Here is a 19,305-nt window from a genome sequence, read left to right as displayed (position 1 = left end):
ACCCGTACCTTCCCATCTTTTCTGGGCACCGTGAACAGGTTTGAATAGAAACCTTGAGAGCTTTCCTGCTGAGGAACCGGCACAATCACCCCTTGAGACAGGAGATCTTGCAAAGCCTCCCGCAGAGCCTTCAAACGCTCGAGACAGGTGAATAGTTGACTGAAAAAAACCTGTCCCCTGGCCGGGAATAGAATTCGATCTTGTACCCGGAACAATCAGTTCGCGAACCCAATCATCCTGAATGAAGGAAGTCCAGGGTTCCTGAAAGAAGCGCAGGCGTCCCCCCACTCCTGAGCCGGGTGAGGGCGCTCCTTCATGCTGAAGGGGACTTGTCAGCAGTACCTGACTGGTAGGCCTTGGGCTTGCCCCAATGCTTTTTAGCCCCCTCCAGAAGCTATGAATGGGTTAACTTTCTTGTGCCCCGAAGGTACGAAAAAACAGCTTGTGAGCAGAAAAAGAAGGACCCCGCTTAGTACGGGGAGTCTTACCCTTGGAGGATTGAGGGAGAAGAGTACTCTTCCCACCAGTCAAGCCCTTGATCAACTCATCCAATGAGTCGCCAAAAAAACGCTCTCCTAGTCAGCTAAGGCCTTCTTAGAAGCTTGGTCAGCCGACCAGCTCTTTAGATAAACCATGCATCTCAAGTCAATGCCCACGGCCGAAACCCTGGCCACCAGGGGAGCCACATCCATAGACGTATCTCACAGGAACACCAGAGCCTGGATCACCTCGTCCAAAAGTTTCAATTGTTCTGAAGAACAGTCTTGGGGTCCAAAGACTCCCGCAAACCCCTAATCCACTCCGTCACCATCTGGGAGACTAAACAGACAGACACAACACCGGTTTCAAAATGGAACCCGCCAACATGTGAAGATGGCGGGAAAGGATTCCACCCACTTGTCCACATGGTCCGTAAAGACAGGGGAATCTTCCAAAGGCACAAGGGTAGATTTGTTTAATCTGAAGACAGGATGGTCCACTTTAGGTGGCACCGTCCAACGGTTGGAGACCTTTTCAGCAAAAGTATATCAGCATTTAAAGCGTTTTTGGCAAAACACGGGCTTAACTTACCGCCATTGGTCATTCACAATATCCTGAAAAGTGCCAGGACAAGGGAAAACCTTGCCAGCTTTTTGAGACTTCTGAAAACCAAAAGCCAGCCGCGTCCCTGCCGGCGTGGGCTCAGCCAATATTAAAGTGTCCCATAGTGAAATAATCAGGGCTTCCATTAAAGCTTGTTCCCGTGCTGCGGCTGAAGACGACAGGTCCTCTTCACCATCTATGAGGACAGCGACCCCTCAGGAAGGGGAGCATCCGGGGCAACCGCAACATCCTCTGTATCAGAGGACACCTCCTTAGGCGGAGAAGGCAGCGGCCGTTTTCAGCCATCAACCCTTTTTATGACTAAATCAACCTTTGTTGCCAGGCTTTCTAGAGCTGCCGAAATCGTGGCCAGCGACTGCGATCTGGACTGTCCGGGAGTCGCACAGAACGGGTCTGAGGGTGATTCAGTTTGGGACTCCATATTGCCAGCTGCAAAAAACAGTACTGTCGCTTTAAAAAGCGCTGATCGCGGTTCCTACCACCGATCGCAACGGTCTGCAGAGATCCCCTTTTAACTAAACAGCAGAGCATGCAGGGATATGTCCGCAAGGAACCCCAAAGTACTGTACCACCACAGACAAATTATATATATAACACCGAGACCGGAGTCCCAGCAGGAAACCTAGGTCCTACTCATTCTCTAGGCAGAAACAAACTGATGTGCTGGGCTGGGTCTGTGAGGGTTATGTCTGGAGGGACAGCCCCGTGGGCGTGTATATGTAAACACTTTGTACTAACGTACTGCAGAGAATACTCCTGCAGGTGGCAGCCTAACCCACACAGCTCAGGCTGTGTGTCAATGGACGATAGAAATTGGATTCTTTAATTTTTTTTTTTTTTTAATTGGGAATGTTTTATAACAAAGTTAACTGTTATTTTTCAAAATTGTTGCTCTGTTTATAGCGCAAAATCTAAAAACCGCAGAGGTGATCAAATAACACGAAAAGAAAGCTCTATTTGTGGGGGAAAAAAACAAAACAAAAAAGGACACCAATTGTATTTGGGTACGACCGTGCAATTGTTGGTTAACCACTTCTGGACCGGAAGATTTTCCCCCTTAATGACCAGGGAATATTTTGCAATTTGGCACTGCGTTATTTTAATGGGCAATTGCGTGATCGTGCAACACTCTACCTAAATAAAATTTATGTCCTTCACCCCCCCCCCCCCCCCCCCCCACAAACGAAGCTTTCTTTTGGTGGCATTTGATCACCTGAACAGATTTTATTTTTTGCGCTATAAACAAAAAATATTTTTCATATTCTGCTATAACATTCTCAAAATTAAAATTTTACATTTTATGCCAATTTGTTTTCTGCTACATGTTTTTGGGGGGAAAAAAAAAAAAAAAAAAAATCGTAATAAGAGTATTTTGATTGGTTTGTGCAAAATTTATCGCGTCTACAAACTAGTGGAAAGAGGTCTTTTTTTACGAGTAATGGCAGTGATCTGCGATTTTTAGCGGGACTGCGACATTGCGGCAGACAAATCGAACCCCTAACTGACATTTTTGACACTTTTTGGGGGGGGGGGGGGGGGTAGATCAGTGACATTACTACAGTAATCAGTGCTAAAAATATGCTCTGCTACTGTAATAATAATGACACTGGCAGGGAAGGGGTTAATATTGTGGGTGATCAAGGGGTTCCAACTGTAGGGGGGCGTGGCTTGTTAAATCACCATAGAGACCTGTGATCCTATATAGAAGGACCACATGGGCTCTGATCATTCCAGGGAGAAGAACGGTCAGCTGTGTTTACAACAGCCGACTGTTCTCTCAGTGGGGAGCGATCGTGAGTGTCAGGCGGCAGTTGGTGCCGCCTGACCCGCGGCATTGGCTTCCCCGCTGCCAAAGGGGGCAGGAGCGTGCCGCCGGCAGCACGCACTCACCCTCTAGCTGCAGGCATGCGACCGACTTAGGTCTACGTCGGTTCACGCAGGACAGCCACCCTGCCGCAGTAAAAAGGCGGCGGGTGGTCAGGAACTGGTTAAAGAACCACAGTGCCAAAATGGCCTGGTCATTAAGGTTAAAAATCTTTTGGAGCTGAAGTGGTTAAATAGTCAGGTCTGCATAGCAACCAGCAACAAAGGGCAAGATCCAGGAGAACAGAATGCACAGAATGCAGGGAGCAGAATTGTGTAACAGTGAATCGGTAAGGAGAGTACAAAAATCGCCCCCCCCGCCCTTCAAAATAAAAAATCCAGCACTAACTTGTATGCTTCCTTTCTCCCCTTCCCTAAACAAAACCCCCTCCCAACAGAAATCTTGTTTCCCCTTCCTCAGGACAAGTCCTCCTCCACCCTCCCAAAATCCCCACTCCCAGCACAATTCCCCCTTCTTCCCTATCCTAGCACTTCTCCCCACACCCCTCAATCCCCCCCCCCCCCCCAATACCCCTCAAATCCTCCCTCCCAGCACAACCCCCCCCCCCCCCCCCAATTCCAGTACAAATCCTCCCAGACCCAATTACCCCTCTCCAAATCCCCACAGCACAAATCCTCCCCCCCCCCATCCCAGCACAACAAAGCCCCCCAAATTTATTCTCCCAGAAACACCCCACACTCCCCCCCCCCCCCCCCAAATCCCTCTAGCACACAGTTCTGCCTCCCACTGTAAATCTTTTCCACCCATTTCTACCACAAATTTTCTTCCCAGCACAAATCTCCTTTCACCCCCTGAATACCCCCCCCCCCCCCAAAAAAAAAAAAAAAAATCGCCTCCCAACTTCCCCCCCCCCCCAATCCCTCACACAAGTACACCACCCAGTTCCATTATAAATCCTCCTTTCCAGTACACAACCTCCCCCAAGCACAACTCCTCCCCCCTTCTAATACAAATCAATCAACAATACTTCCCAACTGTCCTGCTTTTTATAGGACCTTCCTGAAAGATTAACAAAAGCCTTTCAAGTTGCATTCTGCAATGGATATCAATATTAACTTAACCGGTTGCCGACCACACGCCGCCTGATTACTGTGGCAGGGTGGCTCTCCCAGGCAAACCGACGTAGGTATACGTTGGTCGCGCGCCTGCAGCTAAGGGGAGCGCTTATCAGCAGGGACTCCGATGCACGGTCAGGCAGCTCCGATTGCCGTCTGACACCCGCGATCGCTCCCCGCTGAGAGAGGACGGTCGGCTGATGTAAACACAGCTGACCGTTCTCTCTGGAATGATCACAGAACTCTTGTGATCCTTCTATATGGGATCACATGTCTCTATGGTCATTCCACAAGCCACGCCCCCCCCAGTTAGAAACACGCCCCTAGGTACACATTTAACCCCTTGATCACCCAGTGTTAACCCCTTCCCTGCCAATGTCATTACAGTAACAGTGCATATTTTAGCACTGATTACTACGGTCACTGGTCCCCCCCAACAGTGTCCAGAGGTCCGATCTGTCTGCCGCAATGTCGCAGTCCCGCAAAAAAAAAAAAAATAATGATAAATCTTTCCTGTAGTTAGTAGGCGCAATACATTTTGCGCAAACCAATCAAAATACGCTTGAGATTTTTTTTTGTACCAAAAATATGTAGCAGAAAACAAATTGACCTAATGTTTAAAAAAAAAAAAATTTTGATTTTTACTTTTTTTTGGGAAGGTCATAGCAGAATGTGAAAGGTTTTTTTTTCACCCAGAATTGCCACTCTTGTTTATAGCGCAAAAAAAAAAAAAAAAAAAGAAGTAATCAAATACCAACAAAAGAAAGCTCTATTTGTAGGGGAAAAAAAGAACATCAATTTTATTTGGGTACAACGTCGCACGACTGCGCAATTGTCCATTAAAGTAAAGCAGTGCCGAATCACAAATACGGCCTGGTCATTAAGGGGGGAAAATCTTCCAGGAGTGGTTAATGACACCCCAAACACAGGTTGCAAGTGTAATGCGGTTGCATGCACTGGACTGTATGGTAAAGTAGTACCGTGTGATCTGCTTGTTCCTCTGCATTTTATAACTTGGTGCAGTCTGGCATGATTTCTGGCCCATTCAAATGAATTGGCTGAAATTGCACTGCACCTGGAATGCATGCGAGTCATACAGGAACGCACAGTGGCGTTCACATATATGTGATGCGGGAACTCTGCGAATCCACTGCGGGTTCCCGAAATCGCATTCAAATCACAGGTAGCTCACACTGTATTGACACACCCTAGTGATTGGCATATGGCAAAGTTAACGACACCCCCAGATCAGTTTACATATTGCAGTGTGAACTGTCATTTCAAACATGAATCGGATCGCATAGGTGTGAACCACCATGCAATTGGATTCTGCTGCAGACCCAAAAAAATGGGGGCTGTGCCCGAATCCGGCGCAAATTCAGCCATACAATCTGCATATCTGGATTTGCATCGCACAGACATTGCATGTGATTGTCCAGAGCAGTGCGCCCCGAATCACATGTGACGTCTGTCATCGCTATAGTGGGAACCGGGACTCCGTGTGAACTGGCCCCAGTCCTGGAACCCAGTGCCGAAAAAAAAAAAAAAAAAAAAAAAAAACTTCTGCTACCCGACTCCATTGATTTGGACTTGCCTGGCAGGGGGGCATTGATGTGGGCACCTGGGTGATTGCCCCGTGGCTCCATCTGCTTGGGGGGGGGGGGTAACAGGATACTGTCTGTGCTAGGGGTGCTTTGTAAGGAGAGGAGACTCCTGCTGGTGGAGGGGGGTGGACAGATTTCATATCTAACCCCCCCCCCAGCACAGCAAGTCCTCTCTCCTTCAAAGCACCCCTAGGACCTACAGTATCCTCTTAGACACCCCTCCCCCCATGCACTGTAATTATTTTTAGCTCGTCTCCCAATCCACTGCTGACCCCCCCATGACACACCTGAGATCCGCACACAACGTGCACCGCGATGTCTCTCCTCCTCCAGGCTCCTCCTGTCCGTGTACTTATACATCAGAGCCGAGGGGAGGGGAGGAGGCGGGGTCAGTCCGCTCTGCAATGTAAAAAAGATAGCTGGGGGGGGGGGGGGGAAGCAGGTGCAGAGATCAGAGGGGGCGGGGTTAATCTGCTCTGCGCGGGGAAAAGGGTGGCTGGGGGAAGCACTTGCGGAGATACAGAGATCAGAGGGGCGGGGTCAGTTACTCCGCAGTGTAAAAGGCGGCTGGTGGAAGCACGTGTAGAGATACAGAGATCAGAGGGGGCGGGGTCAGTCTGCACTGCGCGGGGAAAAAGGTGGCTGGGGGAGCACTTGCGGAGATACAGAGATCAGAGGGGCGGGGTCAGTCTACTCCGCAGTGTAAAAGGCGGAAGCACGTGTAGAGATACAGAGATCAGAGGGGGCGGGGTCAGTCTACTCCGCAGTGTAAAAGGCGGCTGGTGGAAGCACGTGTAGAGATACAGAGATCAGAGGGGGCGGGGTCAGTCTGATCTGCGCGGGGAAAAGGTGGCTGGGGGAAGCACTTGCGGAGTTAGAGATCAGAGGGGGCGGGGTCAGTCTCTACTGGGGAGGCACATGCAGAGATTGCAGCGTGTGTTTTGATTCTCAACAGGATACTGTATGTGCTATGGGGTGCTTTGGAAGGTGAGATGATTTGTGCTGGGGAGGGGTTGGATATGAAATCTGTCCCCCCCACAGCACAAGTCACCTCTCCTTCCAAAGCACCCTATAGCACATACAGTATCCTGTTATACCCCCCCCCCCCCCCCCAAAAAAAAAAAACAAAATCAATGAAATGCTGGCTGTTATCAGCAGATGGAGACATGGGGCAATCACCCAGGTGCCCACATTAGTGCCCCCCTGCCAGGCAAGTCCATGTCAGTGGAGTCAGGTAGCAGAAGTTATTTTTTGGCACTGGTCTCCAGGACTCAAGACCAGTTAACACCATGGATTGCACACCATAGATCGCACACCATGGATTGCACACCATAGATCGCACACCATGGATTGCACACCATCGATAGATCGCTCACCATCACGCTGTGCGTTCCTGTATGACTCGCATGCATTCCAGGTGCAGTGCAATTTTTCAGCCTATTCATTTGAATGGGCCAGAAATCATGCCAGACTTCACCAAGTTTTAAAATGCAGAGGAACAAGCAGATCGCATGGTACTACTTTACCATACAATCCAGTGCATGGAAACACATTACATTTGCAACCTGTGTTTAGGGTGTCAGTAAATTAACCGATTGCCGATCGCTTACCGCATATTTACTGCGGTGGTGTGGCTCCCCCAGGCAAACCGACGTAGGGCTACGTCGGTCGCAGGCAGGGAGCTAGGAGGGGGGAGCATGCGCTGCTGCTGGCGAGCTCCCGCCTCCACTCGGCAGCGGGGACTCCAATGCACGGGGCAGGCGGCTCCGGTTGCCGCCTGACACCTGCGATCGCTCCCCGATGAGAGAGAAGAACGGGCAGCTGTCGTAAAACACAACTGACCGTTCTTCTCCCTGGAATGATCACAGAGCTCCTCTGATCCTTCTATACAGGATTACATGTCTCTATGGTCATTTCACAAGCCACGCCCCCCCCCCCCCCACAGTTAGAATCACTCCCCTAGGCTCACATTTAACCCCTTGATCACCCATGTTAACCCTGCCAGTGTCATTATTACAGTGAATCGCTGCCATTACTAGTAAAAAAAAAATGACAAATCCTTGCCGTAGTTAGTAGACGCGATAACTTTTTCGCAAACCAATCAAAATACGCTTATTGCTATTTTTTACCAAAAATATGTAGCAGAAAACAAATTGGCCTAAAATAAAAAAAAAAGTGAATTTTTTTTTCTTTTGAGAATGTTATATAGCTGAATGAATGAAAAATAGTTTTTTTTCTTCAGAATTTGGAGGGGGGGGGAAAAAAAAAAAAAAAAAAAAAAAAAAAAAAATTGCAGGGGTGATCAAATACCACCAAAAGAAAGCTCTATTTGTGGGGAAAAAAGGACATACATTTTATTTCAGTACAGTGTCACACGACCGAGCAATTGTCCGCTAAAGCAACGCAGTGCCAAATCACAAAAAAGGGCCTGGTCATTAAGGGGGAAAATCCTTCCGGTCCAGAAGTGGTTAATATTGATATCCATTGCAGATCGCAACTTGAAAGGCTTTTGGTGATCTTTCAGGAAGGTCCTATAAAAAGCAGGACAGTTGGGAACAGTGGCGGCCTGTGCATAGGGGGCGCCAGGGCGCCGCCCCCCCTGAAAAAAGAAAAGAAAAAAAAAATAAATAAATAAAAAAAAAAATTACAAAAAGATCGATAAAGTTTTCCAAAAAAAAAAATTGTGTTCGCCGGCCTATGTGGAGGTTGTGGGGTTTACGACCCAGAAGAGGCACAGATTGGCTGCCTTCTGGGGCGTAACCTGGGCGCAGGGTACAGTGCTAGGAAACCCCCACTTTCGGAATGTCCTGGCTGTGATTGGTCCAGTCTCCAGCCTGGACCAATCATCATCCAGGACATCCGATGCTGACCCGTGACCCCGCTGACGTCGCGTACGTCAGTCACGAGTCAGTGCGGTGGACGGACGGGCACAGCAGAGCGGAGCGGACTCAGCGGAGACTCGGAGAGCAGACCGGACACCGGAATCGGCTTCAGAGAGACGGGACGACCCGACCAGGCAGTCACCTCACCAGGCCGCAGCGTCTCCAGAGGAGTGGAGGTCATCTGGACTGGAAGAGAAGACTCGATCACCACCGGTAAGTGAGCTGTGGCGCTCTGCAATCATTGGGGTACAATGCTGGCACTCTGCAACCATTGGGGGACAATGCTGTGGCGCTCTGCAACCATTGGGGGACAATGCTGTGGCGCTCTGCAACCATTGGGGGACAATGCTGTGGCGCTCTGCAACCATTGGGGGACAATGCTGTGGCGCTCTGCAACCATTGGGGGACAATGCTGTGGCGCTCTGCAATCATTGGGGGACAATGCTGTGGCGCTCTGCAATCATTGGGGGACAATGCTGTGGCGCTCTGCAATCATTGGGGGACAATGCTGTGGCGCTCTGCAATCATTGGGGGACAATGCTGTGGCGCTCTGCAATCATTGGGGACAATGCTGTGGCGCTCTGCAATCATTGGGGGACAATGCTGTGGCGCTCTGCAACCATTGGGGGACAATGCTGTGGCGCTCTGCAACCATTGGGGGACAATGCTGTGGCGCTCTGCAACCATTGGGGGACAATGCTGTGGCGCTCTGCAACCATTGGGGGACAATGCTGTGGCGCTCTGCAACCATTGGGGGACAATGCTGTGGCGCTCTGCAACCATTGGGGGACAATGCTGTGGCGCTCTGCAATCATTGGGGGACAATGCTGTGGCGCTCTGCAATCATTGGGGGACAATGCTGTGGCGCTCTGCATTGAAAGGGGCTCGCACGCTTAACTCTGCATTGATGGGGGCACGGAACAGTTGCATTGAAGGGGCACGCACGTGAACTCTGCATTGTGGGGGCACAGCACAGAGTTCATTGCATTGAAGGGGGCACAGTGTTTATTGCATTGAAGGGGGCACAGCACAGTGTTTATTGCATTGAAGGGGGCACAGCACATTGTTCATTGCATTGAAGGGGGCACAGCACAGTTGCATTGAAGGGGGCATGCACGCTGAACTCTGCATTGTGGGGGCACAGCACAGTGTTCATTGCATTGAAGGGGGCACGGAACAGTTGCATTGAAGGGGCACGCACACTGAACTCTGCATTGTGGGGGCACAGCACAGAGTTCATTGCATTGAAGGGGGCACAGTGTTTATTGCATTGAAGGGGGCACAGCACAGTGTTTATTGCATTGAAGGGGGCATGCACGCTGAACTCTGCATTGTGGGGGCACAGCACAGTGTTCATTGCATTGAAGGGGGCACGCACGCTGAACTCTGCATTGAAGGGGGCACGCACGCTGGTCACTGCATTGAAGGGGGCATGTACACTGGTCTCTGCATTGAAAGGGGGCATGTACACTGGTCACTGCATTGAAAGGGGGCATATACCATCTCCTGTACCATGACCTGTGACATGCCTATACCATATCTGTGCCATGCCTATACCATCTCCTGTACCATCACTTGTGCCATGCCTGTACCATCACCTGTGCCATGCCTATACCATGACTTCAAAGTCACGCAATTTTTTTACTGCGTTTTTTGACGCAAAGCAATACCTATTACATTTTTCTTTTTGCTCCCCCCCCCAAAAATTTTGAGCACCAGCCACCGCTGGTTGGGAAGTATTGTTGATTGATTTGTATTAGAAGGGGGGAGGAGTTGTGTTTTGGGGGGGTTGTACTGGGAAGGAGGATTTATAATGGAACTGAGCGGTGTACTTGTAAAAAAAAAGGGATGGGGGGGGGGGGGGGAGAGGAGTTGTGCTGGGAGGCGATTTGGGGGTGGTGTATTTATAATGCTCAGATGAGGTTTCTTTGTTGGGAGGGGATATTCAGGTGGTGAAAGGAGATCTGGGGGAAGAGAATGTGCTAGAAATGGGGAAAAGATTCAGTGGGAGGAAGAACTGTGCTAGAAGAGGGATTGGGGGGGGGGGGGGGGGTTGTTGTGCAGGTTGGGCGGATTTTGAGGGGTGGAAGAGGATTTATTCTGAGAGGGGTATGCGGGGGGGGGGGGGATTTGTGCTGGGATAGGGAAGAAGGGGGAATTGTGCTGGGAATGGGGATTTTGGGAGGGTGGAGGAAGGAAGGGAAAACAAGATTTCTGTTGGGAGGGGGTTTTGTTCAGGGAAGGGGAGAAAAAGCATACAAATTAGTGCTGGCTTTTTTTTTTTTTTTTTTTTTTTTTTTTTGGAGTGGGGATTTTTGCTGAAAGAGGGAAGTGGGGGGGGGGGGGGGGGGGTGATTTTGTACTCTCCTTACCGATACACTGCGCGTTACAAAAATTCTGCTCCCTGCATTCTGTGCATTATATTCTCCTGGATCTTGCCCTTTGTTGCTGGTTGCTATGCAGACCTTGACTATTTTAAAGAAGGTCTTCTTTAGGCCCCTTTCACACTTGTGCGACTTAAAAGTCGCATGATTGCCACAATTTGCCTTTATTGATGCGATTTAGACTGGGCTTGAAGCAATGCCTATGTCTTTGGACCTCAAAAACGCATTAAATTCGGGCCAAAGTAGTGCAGGGACTACTTTGAAGTTGGTGCGACTTCAAGTCGCACAGATATGAACGGTACTCATTGGAAATAATGGAGAACGGCTTGTCATGCGATTTTGCAGTCCCAAATCGCAGGACACGTCCAACATGATGGAGGTACCAGCGAGGCTGTAGACAGTGGGGGTGGAGGGTTGCATTGTGGAGAAGAGGGGGGGGGGCACCAAAATGTACCTTCGTCTGCGTAGGCAAAAATCCTTGCACCGGCCCTGAAGGTGGGCGATACTGGTGCCCGCGCTAACGCGCCCCTGCCAGGCAAGTAACTATCTCTGCCAACTTCAAATCCTGAGGAAGGTGGCTAATCCAAGAGGTATGGGAATTACCCCCCCCCCCCCCTCCACCCTGGCACCCTCAGGTGGCTGCCTGAGCTGCTTTATTGTGGCGCCGGCCCGGATTATGGAACGCACCAGGCTGAATAATTCCTTGTTCCAACATGGCCCGGCACAGCAGTTCTCCGTCACTTCTCCCGGCTGCCATGCCATGCTTTACCAACCAGTCCAACATCTGGGAGCCGAGAAACGTCCTCCTGTAACGCTTCGAGCCCTCTTCCCGCACCTTGAGAATAGAATCTTCCTGGCTCGTCATCCTGTGGAAATCAGGGGCAACAGTAAGATAAGAGCAGATGGGGGGGTAACCATTGGTTCTTTAGGGGGACCTACCAGTGCATAGCCCATCCTACTCATCCCCCCCTCCAGAGGGAACCCCTATCCTTCAAATAAAAAAAACCCCACACACTCTTCCTCCCAATTACTCCCCTCCCTAGGGAACCCCCCCCCATCCCCCAGAAGCACCCCCCCCCCCCCCCATTACTGCACACTGGGGGGAACCCCCCCCACCCCATCTCCCAGAGGCACCTTTCTTCCCATTACCCCCTTCCTGAGTGAACCCACCCTCCTTATCCCCCAGAGGTACCCTTCCTCCCCATTTCTCCCCCCAAAGAAACCCCCATCCCCCCCGAGGCACTCTTCCTCCCGATTATGCCCCCTCCTCCAGGGGGAAGACACCCTTCACACCATCCCCCCTCCAGTGGCACCCTTCCTCTCCATTACCCCCTTCCTGAGGGAACCCAACCCTTCTTAACCCCCAAAGGTACCCTTCCTCCCCCCCTGAAGGAACCCCCCCCAGGCACCCTTCCTCCCGATTATGCCCCCTCATCCAGGTGGAAAGACACCCTTCCCCCCATCCAGAGGAACCCTTCTTCATTACCCCCTTCCTGAGGGAACCCAACCCTCCTTAACCCCCAGAGGTACCCTTCGTCCCCTCCTTAAGGAACCCCCATCCCCCCAGAGGCACCCTTCCTCCCTATTACACCCCTTCCAGAGGGACCCCTTCCTCCCCATTACCCCCCCCCCCCTCCTGCCAGAGGCACCCTTCTCCCCACCAGAGTAGACTCCTTCCCCCAGAGGCACTCCTCCCCATTACCCTCCCACTCCAGAGGAAAGAGGCACCTTTACTTTCCACTTTAACCCAGAGGCACCCTTCCTCCCAATACCACCCACTCCAGAAAATATATATAGGCACTCTTTCCCATTCCGCCCCACAGGCACCCCCATGACACCAGTTGATGGGCATCTTGACGTTTTTTGCATCTTGACTAAACCCTTCCATCCCCCCCACCCCCTTTTGGTCACCTGGGCGATGTGAATCTTCCTTATGGGCTCTCTGGTGTTTGCAACTGAACCCATAAGTAAGGTTTTAACATTATCAGCCAACTGTCAATCAACGGTTCTGGAAGGAGGGGAGGTTGAGCACTATGACTGCCCTGTGCTAGTGATGTGTAGTTCCTACCCACTGCATGTCATCGATAACAGTATTTGACTAACCAGTCCAACATCTGGGAGACTAAAGAATTTCTCCTCTACCAACTTGGGCCCTCCTCCCCCCACCCAAAGAATAGAATCCACCTAGCAAAAACATTTTGGATTTCTTAACCAGTTGCCAACTGCGCACAGTATATTTACTGCGGCAGTCAGCCCCGGCCAGGCAGAGTGACGTAGATCTACGTCGCTCGCCTGTCACCGGGTTTTGAGCCAATAGCGGGCGAGCGCGCGCCCGCTGAGGCACGCGCTCGCCTTGGCTCGTTCACGGAGGAGTGCGGGCGTGTGACCGGCGGACCCCATGTCCGCCAGTCACACTACGATCGTCGGTAGAGCGGGAGAAAGGCGGAGCGGCTTGTGTAAACAAGCCGCCTGTCATTCTCCCCTGTGTAAAAATAGAGATCAGACGGTTCTACTATGTAGAACCATTGATCTCTGTTTTTACAATAGGAGACATGTCCCATCACAGTTAGAAACACGCCCCTAGGACACACTTAACCCCTCCCTGTCCAATACAGTTAACCCCTTCCCTGCCAGTGTCATTTTTACAGTAACAGTGCATATGTATAGCACTGATTACTGCAGTAATGTCACTGGTAACCCCAAAAGTGTCAAAAATGTCAGTCAAGGGTCCAATCTGTCCGCCGCAGAGAAAAAAAAAAAAAAAAAAAAAAAATCGCACAGGTGATCAAATACCACCAAAAGAAAGCTCTGTTTGTGGGAAAAAAAGGACGTGAAATTCGTTTAGGTACAGCGTCGCACGACCGCGCAATTGTCGGGGGTTAAAATCTTCCGAGGCTTAAGTGGTTAAAATAGGTCTCAATGACAATGCCTGCCAGAACACAGAGGTTGAAATCTCCCCTGTGGGGACAGACAGCAATAACCCTGACAGTATTGGAGGAAGAAAAGGTTTGAGCCTAAAAGCCCATTTCTGGACCCAAGCTTCCCTTTGGAGGTTGAGCATCGTTCTACCTGGAAACCCGAGGACATCTTGTGGCAGAGAAGAGGTACTGCAGGAAACAGTACCAGAGAAAAGCTAGGGGACATTTAAAAAAAAAAAATAAATAAAAAATTACCCTCAAGTTAGGCTTTTGCAAAATATAGGTGGGAAACTACACCAAAAAGGTCTTTCAGCTCTGCCTTTAAGGGCGCCGTCAATGAGGGATGATGCATTGATACAGGGGCACAGGCACTGCTGAACCCCCTAGACTGCACATTACCATCTCCCCCAAAGAAGGAAATGGGAGTAAAAGTGTTAGCTGGTTATAGTTTTATTTTAAATCCCCCCCCCAGCACTTCCGTATATAAAAAAAGGGATATGGGCACTCACATCTCGTAGATCCGCTGGCTTCGGGACATAACCCTCATCTCTGTGGTGGGCGATAAAGTGCCGTCATCATTTCGGAAGCGGTACAGTAATCTGGAATCTTTAAAGGTGGAGTGCTGGTCACATACTGCGGTCAGGAAGAAGTGAAAGTGCCACATAAACCAAGAGGCAGAGCAAAGTAGAATGACAAGCAAATTTAAAATATACAGTAGATTTGATCACCAGCCTGACTATACACCATACAACACTGTACAGATTAGGCCCACCAACAAGAATGTAGTATGAGCGTCTGCCTTATTGGCTAGATTAGCCAGGTCCTTATGTAATAAACTAAAGCAGAAGACCCACCGTGATGAATGATGTTGGAATCCATGAACTTCTGCATTATTTTGATGGCAGTCTCCCTGTCTGGAGCCTCCTTGTAGTCGATGAGCCAACGGATAACATCCTTTGCTATAAAGGAGTTTGGGTAGGTGAACGTGTTGTTGCTGCTTCGGTCTCGGATCTGCTTTGAATTGTGCAGGCGCAGCCTACGTTACACAAGAGTGTTAGTTACACCACACAGATCCCCTACCAACACATGGCCAGCTTTTTAGAACCTCCACCACAGACAGTGCACTAGAACCTCAAGTTACCCAAAGCATAGACAGAGTTATTTGACCTGCAAGGACAGTGTTATAGAACCCTCCACAGTTGGCCACCAACGCAAGGACGGTGTTATAGAACCCTCCACAGTTGGCCACCAACGCAAGGACGGTGTTATAGAACCCTCCACAGTTGGCCACCAACGCAAGGACGGTGTTATAGAACCCTCCACAGTTGGCCACCAACGCAAGGACGGTGTTATAGAACCCTCCACAGTTGGCCACCAACGCAAGGACGGTGTTATAGAACCCTCCACAGTTGGGCCACCAACGCAAGGACGGTGTTATAGAACCCTCCACAGTTGGGCCACCAACGCAAGGACGGTGTTATAGAACCCTCCACAGTTGGGCCACCAACGCAAGGACGGTGTTATAGAACCCTCCACAGTTGGGCCACCAACGCAAGGACGGTGTTATAGAACCCTCCACAGTTGGGCCACCAACGCAGGGACGGGGTTATAGAACCCTCCACAGTTGGGCCACCAACGCAGGGACGGTGTTATAGAACCCTCCACAGTTGGGCCACCAACGCAGGGACGGTGTTATAGAACCCTCCACAGTTGGGCCACCAACGCAGGGACGGTGTTATAGAACCCTCCACAGTTGGGCCACCAACGCAGGGACAGTGTTATAGAACCCTCCACAGTTGGGCCACCAACGCAGGGACAGTGTTATAGAACCCTCCACAGTTGGGCCACCAACGCAGGGACAGTGTTATAGAACCCTCCACAGTTGGGCCACCAACGCAGGGACAGTGTTATAGAACCCTCCACAGTTGGGCCACCAACGCAGGGACAGTGTTATAGAACCCTCCACAGTTGGGCCACCAACGCAGGGACAGTGTTATAGAACCCTCCACAGTTGGGCCACCAACGCAGGGACAGTGTTATAGAACCCTCCACAGTTGGGCCACCAACGCAGGGACAGTGTTATAGAACCCTCCACAGTTGGGCCACCAACGCAGGGACAGTGTTATAGAACCCTCCACAGTTGGGCCACCAACGCAGGGACAGTGTTATAGAACCCTCCACAGTTGGGCCACCAACGCAGGGACAGTGTTATACAACCTCCACAGTTGGGCCACCAACGCAGGGACAGTGTTATACAACCTCCACAGTTGGGCCACCAACGCAGGGACAGTGTTATACAACCTCCACAGTTGGCCACCAACGCAGGGACAGCGTTATACAACCTCCACAGTTGGCCACCAACGCAGGGACAGTGTTATACAACCTCCAAAGTTGGCCACCAACGCAGGGACATATTTATATAACACCTACATAAAGACAGTTGGAGGACCTTCTGGACACTAAACCTCTGAAATGACTCACTTTCCCCCTATACATACTTAACCCCAGAACATATTGTGGAACATTAATGCCAATGACCAGGCTGGATACACCAATTGACCACCCACACCAGGGCAATAAATCTGCCAGATCAGAATGACAACCAAAGTTTTGGTTTTAGAGAAGCTTTAACTGATAGGTGCTTTTTGCCTTTTAAAGTCCACTTGACCCACACAGCCTCCTATAGCAAGGGTCTTCAAACTATGGCCCTCCAGTTGTTCAGGAACTACAATTCCCATCAGGCTTTGTCATGTCTGTGAATATCAGAGTTTTACAATGCCCAATGGGATATGTAGTTCCACAACAGCTGGGAGGGCCATATTTTAAAGGTTCCTTGTCCTATAGTGTAGCTGGGATCTGATAAGGGACCCCAGAAACACCAGAGGAAACCATTGCACGGTGGTCACCACTGTCCATACACACATTTGGAATAATAAATCTAATCAATATCAGTAAATGTTTAGGATGAGGCACACAGAGGATCCTCAACCCCATGTTCCTGCCCTCACCTGAGCTGCTCTCCAGCCAGGCTGACCTCAATCTGTTTCTGGAAGTTCTCCGCTCTCTTCTCCAGACTACTGCTCAGCAATTCCATCCCGACCCAACCTCCCCCAGCACCCCCTCTCAACAAGCAACAGCACTCCACCTTCTTCTAGGTGCTCATCATCCGATCCACACCCCTCCCCAAATTAACTCACCTTCCCAGGGACCTGTGTGCACCAGGTGAGGCTGGGATCCAAAGTAATCCCAATCAACAAAATCCACAAAGTCATTTTCAAATCCGCCAGTGTTCACTAAAGTAATCCCTGGTGATCTCGCCATGGAGAGCTTTGTTCTGGCACTTCCTGTTATAGGGTGACAACGCTCTGTGCCTGTTGTGCAATTGTGCTCCTGTGTTGTCACCCCACAACACAGGCTTTCCATGGAGACGGCAGGTGGCCATTTGATAAAGTTTCTCACCTGGAGATCCTTCCAGTAACAGTGCCTGTTTGTTTCGTGCTGACAGCATTTGACCACTGCCTGGAAATGATCAGACAGGTTGTCAGCCCACCACGCCTGCTCCTGCAGTTGGCTGCTTATCCAGATGTATATGGTGGTATGTGCAGTGTGGTGTGTTGGCCTTTATTGTGCACTGCTCATGGGCAGCAGGGTTTACCGCCTTCCTCTGAAAAGTGATCCACAGTGGATTGCTTTTTCAGAGGTGGTTTGGAGGCAGTTTACAGATGTCCAGTGTTTTTTCAATCTCAAGGGGGATTTTATATTAAAATTCTGCAATCACATAACCAGCTAACATTGCAGCCACCGCGGTACATTGTAGATGAAAAATAGGAGGGGGGGGGGGCAGCAAATAAAAACCCTGTGCTAGGCGTGCAAAATAAAAAACATTTGATTCGATTCGTTATTTTCACACCTTCGTTAAGTAAAATTTGTTAAATCCGTTTTCAAATCTTGTTTCGTTACTTCAAGTTAGCCACTTCAATACCTGGCACTTTCACCCCCTTCCTGCCCAGGCCAATTTTCAGCTTTTAGCGCTGTTGCATTCTGAATGACAATTGCGCGGTCATGCAACACTGTACCTACACCAAATTTATGTCATTTTCCCCCCACAAATAGACCTTTCTTTTGGTGGTATTTGATCACCTCTGGGTTTTTTCCTTTTTGCTAAACAAAAAAAAAATACCGAAAAGTTTGAAAAAAAAAAAAACGTTTTTTTGTTTATGTTATACAATTTTGTAAATAAATACGTTTTTTCCTGCACTGATGAGCACTGATGAGACTGCACTGACAGGCACTGATGAGGAGGCACTGATGGGGTGGCACTGATAGGCGGCACTGATATGTGGCACTGATAGGTAGCACTGATATGCAGCATTAGTGGGCTCTGATAGGCGGCACTGCTGGGCACTGATAGGCGGCATTGATGGGCACTGATAGGTGGCACTGATGGGCACTGATAGGTGGCACTGGTGAGCACTGATCAGCACTGACGGGCGGCACTGATAGGCAGCACTGGTGGGCAATAATGGGCACTGGTGGGCGACACTGATAGATGGCAATGATGGGCACTGGTGGGAAGCACTGATAGGGAGGGCACTGGCGGGCAGCACTGATGGGGAGGGCAATGGGGGGCTCCCTGAGCCCTGATTGCCATCCCTGGTGGCCATAGTGGGCATCCCTGGGGTCATAGGTGGGCATCCCTGGGGTCATGGGTGGCACCTCCCCCGAGGGTCTGCACTGGTAATCAATGATCTATTTACCAGTGCCGACCCCCCCCCTGTCAGGGGAGCCGCCGATCGGCGCTCCTTTACTCGTGCCTGTCGGGCACGAACTAAGGAAAGCCGATCAACGGCTCTTCCTGTTTACTATGTGCGCTTGCCCCCTAGCTGCAGGCACGCGACCGACGCATGCGCGGGAGTGATGTCATCACACCTCCAACCAATCAGATGACTAGAGGACGCGAACCATGAAGCAGGACGGACGAACATGTCGGCAGTGTCACCGGTGAGCGAGCGGCACTGCAGGGGCTTCGTTCTAAGGAAAGTATTTCATAATGGGATGCATACTAGCTCATTATGCCTTTGTCTTCCAGGGTTTTTATTGGGGGGGTTTACAACCTCTTTAAGGCACTGTAATGTGGAGCCCATTATACGCTAGCTCCATGAGAGGCTGAAAACGGCACCAAAATTACTTCATTTATTTCTATTGAAGGAAGTCAGCTGTGAATGGGCCAATATCTTCCAACACTCCAATTGGTTGTGAGGTTAAAGACTACCAGAACCAAATTTAGGACTGATTCTAGACATGTGCAGAACGAAAATAATTGTTTTGTTTCGATTCGTTATTTACATAAATTAGTTTAGTTAAATTTGTTTAATTTGTTTTCGGAATTCATTTTATTTATTCAAATTGATTTGAATATTCTGAATTCGGTTGAATTGAACTCAATTCAACCAAATTCAGAAAATTCAAATTC

The 19,305-nt window shown here is 50.0% G+C and overlaps 1 protein-coding gene across 1 annotated transcript in view; it reads right to left on the bottom strand.

Annotated features, from left to right (window-relative positions):
* The window catches only part of LOC309567489 (DEP domain-containing mTOR-interacting protein-like), a gene marked incomplete at its 3' end in the record, with an annotated part of 35,046 nt that extends 18,114 nt beyond the window's left edge, over positions 1 to 16,932 (bottom strand). Inside the window, exons 1-4 of the mRNA XM_082272876.1 lie at positions 16,841 to 16,932; positions 14,687 to 14,868; positions 14,342 to 14,465; positions 11,602 to 11,780 (exon numbers count right to left, since the gene is read on the bottom strand). Of these exons, the coding sequence (XP_082129002.1) occupies positions 11,602 to 11,780; positions 14,342 to 14,465; positions 14,687 to 14,868; positions 16,841 to 16,926 (571 nt within the window). The 5' untranslated portion in view covers positions 16,927 to 16,932. The remainder of the gene's footprint in view (positions 1 to 11,601; positions 11,781 to 14,341; positions 14,466 to 14,686; positions 14,869 to 16,840) is intronic.
* Between the last annotated feature and the right edge of the window lie 2,373 nt (positions 16,933 to 19,305).

The sequence above is a fragment of the Pelophylax lessonae genome (assembly GCF_965119305.1).
Source record: "Pelophylax lessonae genome assembly, chromosome: 11".
NCBI lineage: Eukaryota > Metazoa > Chordata > Amphibia > Anura > Ranidae > Pelophylax > Pelophylax lessonae.
Note: the sequence above shows the minus strand (reverse complement) of the source record. Positions and strands in the feature narration are given on the sequence as shown.